The sequence below is a fragment of the Macaca thibetana genome, chromosome 4, assembly GCF_024542745.1.
Source record: "Macaca thibetana thibetana isolate TM-01 chromosome 4, ASM2454274v1, whole genome shotgun sequence".
Classification (NCBI taxonomy): Eukaryota; Metazoa; Chordata; class Mammalia; order Primates; family Cercopithecidae; genus Macaca; species Macaca thibetana.
In genome coordinates this window covers 31100693-31117531 of record NC_065581.1, presented here as the reverse complement: position 1 = coordinate 31117531, position 16839 = coordinate 31100693, and the positions used below count along the sequence as shown (strand labels likewise).

The following is a 16839-nucleotide window of genomic DNA, read 5'->3' as shown; positions in this document are numbered from 1 at the left end:
CCATGTATGAGCTGTGAGCCAGGACACCTAGGCCAAGGAGGGGCAGGGAGGTCAAGGAAAGGAGCCAGGGCGGGGGACACCCAGCTTCCTCTGGGACACTCATTCAAGTGGCACCTGTTGCCACAGACCGCATTAGGAATGAGGGTGGAATGTGGAGGTTTATTGTCTCCACAACCACTAGCCCAGCCTGTTTCTGCCGTCCCCCACCCCACTACCAGGATAAAGGGCTGGCTGTCTTGGGGCTGAGGGAGATTCGGGTGCTGAGCAGGATGCGGGGCCGCGTGGCAGGGAGCTGTGCTCCCCTGGGCCTGCTTCTGGTCTGTCTTCGTCTCCCAGGTACGGAGGCCGTGATGCCCTTGGGCAGGAGAGACTGGAGGTCCCCCAGGAAACAGGAATTAAGGAAAGGGGTAAAGGCAGGAGGGTACACATTTAGGTCCCTGAGGGAAAAGGAAGAATAGGCACAGGGGAAGCAAAGGGAACCGGAATCGGGGAAGGGAAACCATTGGCTGCTTTATCTTCCCTTTCCTCAGGCCTCTTTGCCCGGAGCATTGGTGCTGTGGAGGAGAAAGTTTCCCAAAACCTGGGGACCAACTTGCCTCAGCTTGGACAACCTTCCCTGACTGGCCCCCCTAACTCTGAACATCCTCAGCCTGCTCTGGACCTGAGGTCTAACGATTTGGCAAGGGCTCCTCTGAAGCTCAGCGTGCCCCCATCAGACGGCTTCCCACCTGCAGGAGGCTCTGCAGTGCAGAGGTGGCCTCTGTCTGGGAGGCTGCCTGCCATGTACTCCTGGCCCCCTGAGGATCCTTGGCTGATGATGGCTGCTGCGGCTGCGGACCGCCTGGGGGAAGCGCTGCCTGAAGAACTCTCTTACCTCTCCAGTGCTGCGGCCCTCGCTCCAGGCAGTGGCCCTTTGCCTGGGGAGTCTTCTCCTGACGCCACAGACCTCTCACCCGAGGCTTCACACCTCCACCAGGACTCGGAGTCCAGACGACTGCCCCGTTCTAATCCACTGGGGCCCGGGGGAAAAATCCTTTCCCAGCGCCCTCCCTGGTCTCTCATCTACAGGGTTCTGCCCGATCACCCCTGGGGGACCCTGAATCCCAGTGTGTCCTGGGGAGGTGGAGGCCCTGGGACTTGGGGAACGAGGCCCATGCCACACCCTGGGGGAATCTGGGGTATCAATAATCAACCCCCAGGTACCAGCTGGGGAAATATTAATCGGTATCCGGGAGGCAGCTGGGGGAATATTAATCGGTATCCAGGAGGCAGCTGGGGGAATATTCATCTATACCCAGGTATCAATAACCCATTTCCTCCCGGAGTTCTCCGCCCTCCTGGCTCTTCTTGGAACACCCCAGCTGGCTTCCCTAATCCTCCAAGCCCTGGGTTGCAGTGGGGCTAGAGCACAAAGAGGGAAACCCAACATTGGGAGTTAGAGTCCTGCTCCCGCCCCTTGCTGTGTGGGCTCAATCCAGGCCCTGTCAGCATGTTTCCAGCCCTATCCCCACTTTTCAATGCCTCCCTTGCTCATCTCCAATAAAATAAAAGCACTTATGGAATTTGCTTCTTCTTGGTGTCTTTGTTTCTGGGCATAAGCTGAAGTGAGTCTGTTCACTCCTGTTTTCTAGCCATCTCCACGGCCCTCTAGGGGCCCCTGCAGACGCTCTCTTGCTATACCCATCCTTTGCAAAGGATCAACGCCCAAGTGCTTGAGGGTGGAGCCTCACCCTGGCCAGGTGGGAGAGTCTCAGCCAGGTGGGAGAGCTGTTCCAGAATTGTGCTGGAATCTGAAAGGGGGAGGAGGGACAGCAGGACTAATTAAGACGGCACCTGCAGCAGGGGGATGGCGGCTCCAGGGCCAGGTGGACAGGATTCCTCACATTTCACAGACACAGGAAGCCAAACGTCACAAAGTCTATACTTCACTTGTCTTTTCTTCCCCGGAAAGTCAAGCTTCTTGGAAGTGGAGGATACACTGGTCTCCTCCCTTACATGCATCACTTGGCACATTGTGTCCCAGAGAACCACAGACTTTGAACATTTGCTGAGTAAATAGCAGACCTTGATAAAGGAAAAGAGAAAAGGGAGAAAGGAAAGGGAGAAAAAACCTTGGAGCCAACAGTCCCACCTGGGGTGGCATTTGATGCTTTCATGCCCAAGCGATGACGCAGTCTCAGCCTTTGGTCACTGTATTGTCTCTCCCGCCCTCCCTTTGGTTTTCCCAGGAGCTCAGCATCCTCACACAGGAGTTGGAGTGAGGGCAGCCAAGGGTCAGGCTACAAAAGCACAGAAGAATTAGCAGGTGCGGTTGGAGGTGATTTGGTTCTGGATTCGCTCTCCCCTGTGCCGCGCCTGCAGTGGTCCAGGTGTATGTACTCTCCATTCAGCCAGGTCCCTGGGAATTGAGCAGCTTGTGGGAGGGGAGAAAGGAGTAGGAAAAACACCAGAACTCAAGGGATAGGGAGCTGCCTGCCTGCCTGAGTGGGAGAGGGGCGTTTCCAGAGAAGATGCCCAGTCCCAGCATCTGCCATAAGTCTCCATCCTACACTGAGAAGTCCTTCCTGGAACACCTTCCGCAGAGCCCACCTTCCGCATCACCAAGCACACGCCCTTCTTCATCACCTCAACCTCTTCACCTGATTCTTTTCCCATCTCGGACTTTCTTGGTTTCTCCCTGCCCTAGGGTGAGGGATTCCATGCCTGTTTTCGGCACGTGCCTCTTCCACCAGCCCAAGGTCATTCTCTCAAGCCTGGAGTCTCACTTCTCTCTGTCCCTCCTCCTGGTTGCCTCTTCTCCATAGTCATTCCTATTCACACATTTAAATTTGGTGTCAACAGTCCCCTGGTCTGTTCCCCAGACTCACTAGAGCATAAGCACCACGAGGACAGGGGCTTTGTCTCTTTAACTCACTGCTGCACCCCCCAGCACCAAGAACAGGGTCTGGACCAGGGCAGGCACTCAGCAGGCACTGAAGGAATGCTTGATCCTCTCTCTCTGTCCCTGCCCCTCTCTTATCCTCTCTCTACTTCCACTCAATTCCTGAGCCACACGGCTACACCCAGAGTCTAATCTACACTCCTGCTGTGGCCCTCCCAGAGCCTCACTGACATTTTTCACCAACCTCATGAAGTCCTTCGCAGCATTAAAATGCTCTGTGTGTTTCATCGTTTAACCTTCGTTACTCTCCATGAGGAAGGTATTATAAGATTTTTGCGGCCAGGCATGGTGGCTCACGCCTGTAATCCCAGCACTTTGGGAGGTCGAGGCAGGCAGATCACCTGAGGAGTTTGAGACCAGCCTAGTCCAACACAGGGAACATGGTAAAACCTCATCTCTACCAAAAATACAAAAATTAGCCAGCCGTGGTGCCAGGTGCCTGTAATCCCAGCTATTTGGGAGGCTGAGGCAGGAGAATTGCTTGAACCCAGGAGCTGGAGGTTGTAGTGAGCCGAGATCGTGCCACTGCACTCCAGCCTGGGTGACAGAGTGAGGCTGTCTCAAAAAAAAAAAAAAAAAAAAAAGATTTTTACAGATAGAGGAACTGAGATTTAGAGGGATTAAGCAATTCACACAGGGTTACAAGTGACAGAGGCGGTGACTCAAACCTCATTTTTTCTCATTATCTGTCCAGGGAGTATTCAAGTACAATATGCAATTAACGGAAATAATAACAAACTTTTATTATATTTACATATAGGCCAGGTCCCGGACAAGGCGCTTCCACACACACCCTTCCAGCAAATCCTCACAACCACCCCATTGGGTGGGCACTGCTGGGCCCACTGCACAGGGAAGACACTGAGGCGCAGAGAGGATGGGGAGCCGAGGCTCACACACAGGCAGCACTGAACCAGGGCACTGAAGTCCATCTGACGCTTGGTGCTGGTGGCTCAGGGAAGATGGGCTGCAACAGTGGAGGGTCCCAGGGGGATGTGGCCAGTCCCCTCAGGGTGGTCTTTGGCTTAAGGTTAGTTGTTGCTTAAAATGTGGTGGAACTGGGCATGGTGGCTCACGTCTGTAATTTCAGCACTTTGGGAGGCTGAGGCAGGAGGATTCCTTGAGCCCAGGAGTTCTAGAGCAGCCTGGGCAATATACGGAGACCTCATCTCTACAAATAGTAATTTAAAAATTAGCTTGTGTACTTAAAAAAACAAATTAAGAGTAGGCCAGGTATGGTGGCTCACACCTGTAATCCCAGTACTTTGGGAGGCCAAGGCAGGCGGAGACCAGCCTGGTCAATGCGGTGAAACCCCATCTCTACTAAAAATACAAAAATTAGCCAGGCATGGTGCTGCATGCCTGTAATTCCAGCTAGAGGAGAGGTTGAGGCATGAGAATTGCTTGAACCTGGGAGATGGAGGTTGCCGTGAACCAAGATTGTGCCACTGCACTCCAGCCTGGGCAACAGGGTGAGACTCTGTCTCAAAAAAAAAAAAAAATCATAAGAGAAAAAAAAAAATATTAGCTTGGCATGGTGTTGTGCCTGTGGTCCCAGCTACTCTTGGGAAGCTGAGGTGGGAGGATCACCTTGAGCCTGGGAGGTCGAGGCTGCAGTGAGCCATGATCATTCCACCGCACTCCAGCCTGGGTGACAGGGCAAGACTCTAAAAAAAAAAAAAAAAGAAAGAAAGGCGGCTCACGCCTGTAATCCCAGCACTTTGGGAGGCTGAGGAGGGTGGACCACCTGAGGTTAGGAGTTCAAGACCAGCCTGGCCAACATGTTGCAACTCCATCTCTACTAAAAATAAAAAATTAGCCAGGTGTGGTGGTGGGCGCCTGTAATCCCAGCTACTCAGGAGGCTAAGGTAGGAGAATTGCTTGAACCCGGAAGGCAGAGGTTGCAGTGAGCTGAGATCGCGCCATTGCACTCCAGCCTGGGTGACAAGAGGGAAACTCCATCTCAGAACAACAACAACAACAACAACAAAAACCCAAAAACCAAACAACAACAACTACAACAAAAAGAGAGGGAATGTTTTCAGTAATCTGCGATACAAGAAAGGTCCTAATGTTTGCAACAGGGACTACTGCTGGCATAATGATTTTTACATTTTTATTAGTGGTTAATTGTTGGAAGTGGTGGCTGGAGTAGCAGGAGTCGTTCATTTCTCCTATCCTAGGGCACTTAACCAGAAGTTAGGAAACCGAGGTTCCCCTTCTGCCACACAACTTTCTGTGCCAGGTCACCTTAGGCAAGTCATTGACCTCTGTGGACCTGTGTTTTCTCATCTGTAACATGGGATGAAAGCAGACGTCCAGCCTCCCTCACAGGGTTGTTAGGAAGTTTAGGTAAGATAACGATAAGGTGCCTTAGAGACTGAAAACCCTGAGCCATCGTAAGGGATAGATCCTAATGCAGTGCACTGTCCCAGTGAGGTGGTTCACACGATAGTTCTTAATCCCACAGAGGAGAGCTGGTCTGGTGCAGTGGCTGTCGTTGACATCACAGTCGATTGACAAGGTTGATGTGATGCTTTGCACTGGGAATTACACTCGAAAGAATGACTCCAAGTTCAAGAGGAAGAGTTGAGTGGCTTCTCATTTAAATATTTCATCCCGCAAAAAAACTGCATTCACTCAGCCATGTGTCAGTAAAAAAAGACATTTTTCATGTACACACACACTGTTGGGTGATGGTAATAATAATAACTTCCTTTATGTATTTACCATGAATTAAATGTTACAGGGTTACTTCAATTCTTAGAATTCTATGATGTGCTTACTCTTTTTTTGTTGTTGTTGTTTCGATAGGGATCTCGTTTGCTGCCCAGGTTGTCTTGAACTCCTGGCCTCAAGTGATCCTCCTGCCTCGGTCTTCCAAAGTGCTGGGATTACAGGTGTGAGCCACCATGACCAGCCTAAGTGAATTAATGTTTGATTCTAGATAATCTCCAGCTAGACAAGCCCCACTGTGGAAAGGTGGTAGCAACCAGTTGTGAAATAATTTTGAGACCATTTAGTTCTTCTTGGCCTCAGGATGGCAGTTGTGACTGATGGAGCAGGTGTTTTTTTTTTTCTTTCTTTCTGTTTTTTTTGTTTCGAGATGGAGTCTTGCTCTGTTGCCAGGCTGGAGTGCAGTGACGTGATCTCAGCTTACTGCAACTTCCAACTCCCTGGTTCAAGAGATTCCCCTGCCTCAGCCTCCCGAGTAGATGGGATTACAGGCGTGCGCCACCATGCCCAGCTGATTTTTGTATTTTTAGTAGAGACGGGGTTTCACCATGTTGGCCAGGATGGTCTGGATCTCCTGACCTGGTGATCCACCTGCCTCAGCCTCCCAAATCCCTCGGCCTGGGATTACAGGCCTGAGCCACCATGCCCGGACAGAGGGTGGTTTCTTTAGCACCTCTTCCTCTGTCCCTCCTTTCTCTGAATCCTGTGCTTAAATCACTCCCTGGCTACTCACGACCATAATCCCTCTTGCCTCACGTAGTCAAAACCCACTTCTCTTGAGTCTCTCTGTCCACTGTGACATTGTCATATGATGAATTCAGGAGAACTAACTCTGTTCGTGATTACTAGGTGCAAAGATGATGAGTCTAGGAAGATAAAATCTATCTAGTGTGTTAGTGGCCCCTTAAACATCTGTCACCAGCCTTCAAGCTCAGGTGCCCCTCTGTTTTCCTGGGACACCCTCTCAGTATCTAAAGGATGTTAAGGCATTTCTACTTAATGTAATTTTGTTTCTCTTATGAATTTATTAAGCAAACAGCATTTAAGCATTAAATAATGTTCTTCTATTTATATACTATGTACACAACTAATACGTATACATTTATGGATTTAATAATCCAAACTGTTTCAAACATTAAATATTGATTTTAGACTTAAACTCATTAAAGCATTTAATTAAAATCTTGCATTTAGCTGGACACAGTGGCTCGTACCTGTAATCCCAGCACTTTAGGAGGCCGAGGATAGATCACCTGAGGTCAGGAGTTCGAGACCAGCCTGACCAACATGGTAAAACCCTGTCTTTACTAAAAATACAAAAATTAGCTGGGCGTGGTGGCAAGTGCCTATAATCCCAGCTACTCAGGAGGCTGAGGCAGGAGAATCACTTGAACCCATGAAGCAGAGGTTGCAGTGAGCCGAAATCACGCCATTATACTCCAGCCCGGGCGACAAGAGCAAGACTTTGTCTTAAAAAAAAAAAAAATTGCATTTAATATATAGGATTCTCTTAAATGTCTGAAACCCCCTAAGGAGCAAACAAATGCATTTTTTTTTTTCCAGATGGGGTTTCGCTCTTGTTGCCCAGGCTGGAGTGCAATGGCGCAATCTCAGCTCACTGCAACCTCTGCCTGCTGGGTTCAAGCAATTCTCCTGCCTCAGCCTCCCGAGTAGCTGGGATTACAGGTGTGCACTACTAGACCCGGCTAATTTTTTATTTTTAGTAGAGACGGGGTTTCACCATGTTGGTCAGGCTGGTTTCGAACTCCTGATGTCAGTTGATCCACCTGCCTCGGCCTCCCAAACTGCTGGGATTACGGATGTGAGCCTCTGAACCCGGCCTACAAATGCAATTATTATTATTATTATTATTTTATTTTTTGGAGACAGAGTTTTTCTCTATCACCCAGGCTGTAGTAGAGTGGCACTATCAGGGCTCACTGCAGCCTCAATCTCCTGAGCTCAAGGAGTCCTCCCGCCTCAGCCTTCCAAGTAGCTGGGACAACAGGCCGTGCACTGCACCTGGCTAACTTTAATTTTTATAGAGATGGGGTCTCACTGTGTTGCTCAGACTGATCTTGAACTCCTGGCCTCAAATGATCCTCCCACCTCAGCCTCTCAAAGTGCTGGGATTATAGGCATGAGCCACTGTGCCCAGCCTGGAACACCAATTTTTTTTTTTTTGAGATGGAGTCTCACTCTGTCACCCAGGCTGGAGTGCAAGGGCATGATCTTGGCTCACTGCAACCTCCGCCTCCCAGGTTCAGGTGATTCTCCTGCCTCAGCCTTCCCAGTAGCTGAGACTACAGGCGTGCGCCACCGCACCTGGCTGATTTCTTTGGTATTTTTAGTAGAGACAGGGTTTCACCATATTGGCCAGGCTAGTCTTGAACTCCTGACCTCGTGATCTGCCCACCTCGGCCTTCCAAAGTGCTGAGATTACAGGCGTGAGCCACCGTGCCCGACCTTGGAACACTAACTTTTAACAACTATCTGCACACAGAAAAGCATCATCACAAGAACCAAAAATCAGGTGAGCAATCACAGTAACTGGATTTAACTTCGCATCACTAAAAGAGACATGGAGGAGGGCAGGAGAGACAGTCTTGAATTGTGATGCCCCCTTCCGTCCTCCCTGGCAGTGTCCCTGCAGCATGGAAAGAGAATCTTTGCACTTTGGGGAGGGAGGGCACAGGAGTGGGGGTACTTTACATTGAAATCACAGCTGCCCTGTCATAGCAGAGAGCAAACCATGCTGGGCTCAGCCAGCACCTGCACATGGAGGAAGCATCTGGACCAGCCCTAGCCAGAGGGAAATCGCCTATCCAGTGGTTGGAATTTGAGTTTCTCAGCAAGCCTCACCACCGTGGGCCAAAGTGCTCTAGTGTCCTAGGTAAACTTGAAAGGCAGTCTAGGCTGGACACGGTGGCTCGCACCCGTAATCCCAGCACTTGGGGAAGCTGAGGCAGGAGGGACACTTGAGCCCAGGAGTCTGAGACCAGCCTGGGCAACATAAAGAGGCCATATCTCTACAAAAGACAAAAAAGGAAAGGCAGTCTAGGACACAAGGACTGGAATTCCTAGACAACTCCCAGTGCTGGGCTGGACTTACAGCCAATGGACTAGGGTCGCACTTGACCTAGGGAGATACCAGCCGGTATGGCTAAGGGAGGGCTTGTGCCACCCCTTCTCCAATCCCAGGCAGTGCAGCTCCTAGCAACGAAAGTGACTCCTTCCTTCTGCTTAAGGGTTGGCGAGCAACGGGTAAAGAGGACTTGGTCTTGCATCTTGGATACCAGCTCAGCCACAGTAGGACAGGGCACTGAGCAGAGTCATGAGGCCCCCATTCCAGGTCCTAGCTCCCAGATGACATTTTTAGACACACCTGGGCCAAAAGGGAAGCTGCTGCCTTGAAGAGAAGGGCCCAGTACTTGCAGGATCCATCACCTGCTGACTAAAGAGCCCTTGGGCCCTGAATAACTAGCAGCAATAACCAGGTAGCACACTGTGGGCCTTGGGTGAGACTCTGAGACGTGCTGGCTTCAGGAGTGACCCAGCACATTCCCAGCTATGGTGGCTAAGGTGAAAGACTCCTGCGGTTCCAGAAAAGCAGAGGGAAAAGTAAAGGGGACTTTGTCTTGTACCTTAGGCACCAGCTCAGCCATGGTAGGGTAGAGAAACAAGCAGTCTCTTGAAGTCCCCTAGGTGTAGACTTTGTCCTGGACCTGCCCCTCTGGCTCAGGGCAGGTCCAGAGGGGAGCCTGCTGCCCTGAAAGGTAAGTCCCAGGCTTGGCAACATTCACCACAAGCTGATGGAAGAGCCTTTGGGCTTTAATTTTAATTTTAATTTTTTTTGAAACGGAGTCTTGCTGTCACCCACACTGGAGTGCAGTGGTGCCATCTAGGCTCACTGCAACCTCCATCTCCTGGGTTCAAGAGGTTCTCCTGCTTCAGCCTCCCAAGTAGCTGGGACTACAGGCACCCACCACCACACCTGGCTAATTTTTGTATTTTTAGTAGAGACAGGGTTTCACCATGTTGGTCAGGCTGGTCTCGACCTCCTGATCTCAAGCGATCCACCTGCCTCAGTCTCCCAAAGTGCTAGGATTACAGGCGTGAGCCACCACGGCCGGCCACCTTTGGGCTTTAAGTGAGCATTGGTGGTGACCAGGCAGAATTGCTGTGGACTGGTGGTGGTGGTCGCCATAGGGAGAGGCTCCTCTGCCTGAGGAAAGGGGAGGGATGAGTGGCAGGGATTTTGTATTGTGTTGTGAGTGCCCGCTTAGCCACAGTAGAGTAGAACAGAACATCAGGTAAATTACCAAAGTTTTTGACTCCAATCCGTGGCTCCCAGACAGCATCTCTGGACAAGCTCTTGGCCTAGAGGAACTTGTTGCCCTGAAGGGAAGGCTCTTGGCCAAGACCCAGTGCTGTGCTGACTTCAAGTCTGACCCAGTGCAGTCCCAGTGGTGGTGCCCACAGGGGTGCTTGTGTCCCCACACCCCCAGCTCCAGGTGGCTCAGCACAGAGAGAGAGAGACTGTATGTTTGGGAGAAAGTAAGCAAAAAGAACAAGAGTCTATGCCTGATAATCCAGAAAATTCTTCCAGCTCTTATCCAAGACCACCAAGGCAGTACTTCTAAGAGTCTGCGAAACCACAGTATTATTGGGTTTCTCAGGAAGGACAGACACAAACAAGCCCAGGTCTGTGAAGACTACAATAAATACCTAACTCTTCAATGCCCAGATACCAACAAACGTCTATAAGCATCAATACTATCATGACCTCATCAAATGAACGAGATAGACTATCAGGGACCAATTCTGGAGAAAAATAGATATATGATCTTTCAGACAGAGAATTCAAAAGAGGTGTTTTGAGGGAACTAAAAGAAATTCAAGGGCCGGGTGCAGTGACTCACGCCTGAAATCCCAGTACTTTGGGAGGCTGAGAAAGGCAGATCACGAGATCAGGGGATCGAGACCATCCTGGCTAATACAGTGAAACCCCATTTCTACTAAAAATACAAAAAATTAGCTGGACGTGGTGGCATGCGCCTGTAGTCCCAGCTACTCAGGAGGCTGAGGCAGGAGAATTGCTTGAACCCAGGAGGCAGAGGTTGCAGTGAGCCAAGATCGCGCCACTGCATTCCAGCCTGGGAGACAGAGTGTGACTCCATCTCAAAAAAAAAAAAAAAAAAATTCAAGATAGCCGAGAAAGAATTCAGAATTCTATCAGATAAATTTAACGAGGAGATTGAAATAATTAAAAAGAATCAGGCAGAAATTCTATAGTTGAAAAATACAATTGACATGCTAAAGAATATACAACTGTTTTGAAATTTTTGAAATTTGTTTTCTTTTTTCTTTTTCCTTTTCTTTCTTTCTTTTTTTTTGAGGGGGAGCACAGAGTCTTACTCTGTCACCCAGGCTGGAGTACAGTGGCACAATTTCAGTTCACTGCAACCTCCGTCTCCTGGGTTCAAGAAGTTCTCCTGCCTCAGCCTACCAAGTAGCTGGGATTACAAGTGCCTGCCACCACGCCTGGCTAATTTTTGTATTTTTAGTAGAGATGGAGTTTCGCCGTGTTGGCCAGGCTGGTTTCAAACTCCTGATCTCAGTTGATCCGCCTGCCTTGGCCTTTCAAAGTGCTAGGATTTCAGGTGTGAGCCACTGTGCCCAGTCTTTTTATTTTTTATTTATTTTTTTTTTTGAGACGGAGTCTCGCTCTGTCGCCCAGGCTGGAGTGCAGTGGTCGGATCTCAGCTCACTGCAAGCTCCGCCTCCCGGGTTCACGCCATTCTCCGGCCTCAGCCTCCCGAGTAGCTGGGACTATAGGCGCCCGCCACGTCGCCCGGCTAGTTTTTTGTATTTCTTAATAGAGACGGGGTTTCACCGTGTTGTGGTTTCGCCTGACCTTGTGATCCGCCCGTCTCGGCCGCCCAAAGTGCTGGGATTACAGGCTTGAGCCACCGCGCCCGGCCCAGCTTTTTAAAAATTTATTTATTTTAATCTTTCAGAAAAGACAGAATCTCTGAATAGTAGAACTAATCAAGCAGAAGAATTAGTGAGCCTGAAGACAGGCTACTTGAAAATACAGAGTCAGAGGAGACCAAAGAAAAAATAATGAAAAACAATGAAGCATGCCTATAAGATCTAGAAAACAGCCTCAAAAGGGCAAATCTAAGAGTTATTGGCTTTAAAGAGGAGGTAGAGAAGAGATAGAGGTAGAAAGTTTATTCAAAGAAATAACAGAATTTCCCAAACCTATTGAAAGATATCAACATTCAAATACAAGAAGGTAATAGAATGCCGGGCAGATTAAACTCAAAGACTACCTCAAGGCATTTAATAATCAAACTCCCAAAGCATCAATAAGTCTGGCAGCAGATTTTTCAGTGGAAGCCCTACAGGTCAGGAGACAGTGGCATGACATATTTCAAGTGCTGAAGGAAAAAAACTTTTACCCTACAATAGTATATCCAGTGAAAATATCCTTCAAGTATAAAGGAGAAATAAAGGCCTTTTCAGACAAACAAAAGCTGAGGGATTTCATCAACACCAGACCAGTCTTACAAGAAATGCTCAAGGGAGTTCTTTAATCTGAAAGAAAAGGATGTTAATGAATGAAAATAAATCTCATTACAAAACTCATTGGTAATAGCAAAGTATACAGAAAAACACAGAATAGTATAACACTGTAATGGTGGTAGGTAAACTACTCTTGTCTTAAAGTAGAAAGACTAAATGATGAACCAATAGAAAATAATAACTATAGTTTATTGCAGCACTGTTCACAATAGCCAAGATTTGGAAACAACTAAAGCGTCCATCAACAGATGAATGGATAAAGAAAATGTCCATATACATAATGGAGTACTATTCAGCCATAAAAAGAATGGTATCTTGTCATTTGCAACAATATGGTTGGAACTGGAGGTCTTTATGTTAGATGAAATAAGCCAGGCATAGAAAGACAAACATCACATGTTCTCACTTATTTGTGGGATCTAAAATCAAAACAATTGAACTCATGGACAGAGACAGTAGAAGGATGGTTACCAAAGTCTGGGAAGAGTAGAGGGGCTGTGGGGGACACGTGGGGATGGTTAATGGGACAAAAAGAAATAGTTAGAAAGCATGAATAAGACCTAGTATTTGATAGCACAACAGGAAGACTGTAGTCAATAATAACCTTTTAAAATTTTTTTATTTTATTTTTTTTTAGATGGAATCTCCCTCTGTTGCCCAGGCTGGAGTATAGTGGCACCTTCTCAGCTCACTGCAGCCTCCACTTCCTGGGCTTCAACGATTCTCCTGCCTCAGCCTCCCGGATAGCTGGGATTACAGGCGCCTGCCACCACGCCCAACTAATTTTTGTGTTTTTAGTAAAGATGGGATTTCACCACGTTGGCCAGGCTGGTCTCAAACTCCTGACCTCAGGTGATCTGCCTGCTTCGGCCTCTCAAAGTGTTAGGAGTATAGGCATGAGCCACTGCGCCCAGCTGATAATAACTTAATTGTACATTTAAAACTAACTACAAGAGTATAATTGCATTGTTTGTAACACAAAGGATTAATGCTTGAAAGGATGGATACCCAATTTTCCATGATGTAATTATGACACACTGCATGCCTGCACCAAAATATCTCATGTACCCCATAAACATATATACCTACAATGTACTCACAAAATTAAAAAAAAAAATTAATAAAACAATAAAATGAGGCAGATGTGGTGGGTCACTCCTGTAATCCCAGCACTTTGGGAGGCCGAGGCAGGTGGATCAACTGAGGTTGGGAGTTTGAGACTAGCCTTACCAACATGGAGAAACTCTGTCTCTACTAAAAATACAAAATTAGCCAGGTGTGGTGGTGCATGCCTGTAATCCCAGCTACTCGGGAGGCTGAGGCAGGAGAATCGCTTGAACCCAGGAGGCGGAAGGTTGCGGTGAGGGGAGATTGCACCATTGCACTGCAGCCTGGGCAACAAGAGCGAAACTCTGTCTCAAAATAAATAAATGAATGAATGAATGAATAAATAAATAAATAAATAAATAAAATGAAATAAAAATAAATAAATGTACAACACCAGGGAGTAGTTTTTAGTATACTCATGGAGTTACAAAACCAACATCATAATCAATTTCAGAACATTTTCATCAACCCCAAAAGAAACCCCAAACCCAAGAGCAGTCACTCCCAATCTCCTGGCAACCCTCTCCTACTCCACCCCGGCCCTAAGCAGCCACTCATCTACTTTTTGTCTCTAAGGACTTACCTGTTCTGTACATTTCATATAAATGGAATAATACAACATATGGTCGTTGTGACTGGCTTCTTTCATTTAGCACAATGTTTTCAAGGTTCATCCATGTTGTAGCACATATCAGTACTTTATTTCTTTTTATTTTCAAATTCATTTTTATTCTAGTGTGTGGCTGTATATATCACATTTTATTTTCCATTCATCAGTTGATGGACATTTAGGCCATTTCCATTTTTGCTGTTGTTGTTGTTGTCATTGTTGTTGTTTGACTATTTATTATGAATAATGCTGCTATGAACAGTTGTGAACAAGTTCTTGTGTAGACATAGATTTTGCTTTTTCTGGGCTATAAACCTAGAAGTAGGATTGCTGAGTCATACAGTACCTCCATGTTCAACCTTTGGAGGAACAGTCAGACTATTTTCCAAAGTGCTATACCATTTCACACTTCAACAGCTGTGTATGAGAGTTCCAATTTTTCCACATCTTTGCCAACACCAAAATGCTGATCGCCAATTTCAGGTTTTTTCTACCTTTTGGGAGGCTGCCTGTCCATGGCGCCAGCTGTTACCAGTTATTATTTTAGAGAAACAGTTAATAACCGCCTGGCCATCACCTGATGCTCGCCTGACATTCCTGGTGGGTGTGTGTGTGGCAGGGAGCCCTCTCCTGCTCTGCTCATGCCTGACTAGCTGCCTACTACAACAGGGCTACTGGGCTTTCTCAGCATTCTCTGTGGGTTTTCTGCTTACACAGACGAAAGCAAGCACCTATATTTGCTTTAAAAACAGACACATAATTAATAGAAGAGACAAAATGAATAGTTCCCTTTTTTATTAAAATAAAATTTTAAAACTCAATTCTTCTCCATTACAGTCATCTTTTGTGCCCTTTCTGTGAATTTTTACCTGTTATTATCGTGATTTCATGGCCTGCCACAGATTCAATTTACTTCAATTAACCATAATTATCATTCCTCCCCCATCTTCTTTCTTTCATGCCCAATTGTCAACTTGAACAATGGGAGCTCTTTTAAGTTGGCTCCTTTGTCCTTTTTAGCACTGTCCTTGACTTTCTTTCTTTCTTTTGCTTTCTTTCCTTCTTTTCTTTTTTTTTTTTTTTCTTTTTTTTGAGACAGAGTCTCACTGTTGTCCAGGTTGGACTGGCATAATCACAGCTCACTGCAGTCTTGACCTTCCCAGGCTCTGATGATCCTCCCATCTCAGCCTCCCAAGTAGCCAGGACTACAGGCACTCATCACCATGCCCAGCCACTTTTTGTATTTTTTGTAGAGATGGGGTTTCGCCATGTTGCCCAGGCTGATCTTGAACCCCTGTGCTCAAGTGATCCGTTCGTCTCGGCCTCCCAAAGTGCTGGGATTACAGGCATGAGCCACTGTGCCCAGCCTGTCCTTCACATTCTTAAAGTCATCCTTGCTCTCTGGCAACAACAGAACATTCAAGTCCTGTCCTGATTCTTTCCTTCTCTGAGACATGGAATCTGTTGTCATCTAAGCCTTGCATTCTAAGGGGTCCCAGTTTCTATAAATGAAGAACAGTATTTGAAACCAAAGGTTAGGTCCTGGGGGTCCACATGACAGTTAGTGACAAAACTACTACCTCCTCTGTTGGCCACTTTTTTGTTTGTTTGTTTGTTTGAGACAGAGTCTCGCTGTGTTGCCAGGCTGGAGTGTAGTGGTGCCATCTTGGCTTACTGCAACCTCAACCTCCCAGGCTCAAGCAATCCTCCCACCTCAGCCTCCCAAGTAGCTGGGCCTACAAGTGCACCACCATGCCTGGCTAATTTTTGTTTTTGTTTTTAATAGAGACAGGTTTTCTTCATGTTGCCCAGGCTGGTCTCAAACTCATGGACTGAAGCCATCTGCCCATCTCAACCTCCCAAAATGCTGGGATTACAAGTGTGATCCACTGTGCCTGGCCGATAGTTGGCGACTTTTAAGATAGATGTTAATGTCAAATTTGCTAACTTAACATGCTATTTATTGTATCCTACTTGTATTAGAGACAGTAGGGTAGCACTCATCATGAAAACTTTCCACATCACTGAGAGACAATGAGGGGACTATACCCAGGTTTATGCAGGAATGAAGTGAAGGAACATGTGGAAGTTACAGTCAGTGTGGGGAAGTCTGGAGAGTGTGAATTAGGCCACACTCCAGGTAAGGTGAGGTCAGCTGGGAAACCAGTCCACTGTAGAGATTTTGAAGTCATAGTTTGAGATAAGATGACGTGCTCAGTGATTTTTCCACCTGTTATTTTCACCTAGCAAAGACCTGTTTGAGCTACAGTCATTCAGGATGTGACCATGTTGGTCCCCCATCCCCAAAAGATATGCTGAAGTCTTAATCCCTGGCACCTCAGAATGTGATCTGATTTGGAAATAGGGTCTTTATAGAGGTAATCAAGTTAAAATGAGGTCATTAGGGTGAGCCTTAATCCAGTAGAATCTGTGTCTTTATTTAAAAAGCAACTAGCCGGGCATGGTGGTGCATGCCTGTAGTCCCAGCTACTCAAGAGGCTGAGATGGGAGAACTGCTTGAGCCCAGGAGTTCGAGGATGGAGTGAGCTATGATCATGCCACTGACTGCACTCCAGCCTGGGTAACAGAGCAAGATCTCACCTCTAGAAAGAAAAAAAGAAAAAAAAAAAAAAAGGCAGGAGTGGTGTGAAACCCTGGAGGTGGAGCCTGGAGCATCTGCAGGACCCAAGAAAGTGGCCACAGAGAGGGGCCAAGGGGTAGGGGTGCTGGTGCTGACACTGCAGAGCCTTCTAGGCCTTCTTAGGGATTTGGCGTTTTATCTGTATCTGAAGAACCAGGGTTGCACTGATGGCAAGCCAAGATGCACTGTGTTTGCTAGGGGCTGCCAAGTCGC

At 47.4% G+C, this 16839-nt stretch overlaps 1 protein-coding gene across 1 annotated transcript; it reads left to right on the top strand.

The window, feature by feature from the left end:
- Positions 1–269: 269 nt before the first annotated feature.
- C4H6orf15 (chromosome 4 C6orf15 homolog) lies at positions 270–1523 on the top strand. The gene is made up of 2 exons (XM_050788493.1): positions 270–336; positions 531–1523. The coding sequence occupies exons 1-2, from the start codon at positions 270–272 to the stop codon at positions 1403–1405; spliced, it is 942 nt and encodes a 313-aa protein (XP_050644450.1). The 3' UTR covers positions 1406–1523.
- The last annotated feature ends 15316 nt before the right edge of the window (positions 1524–16839 follow it).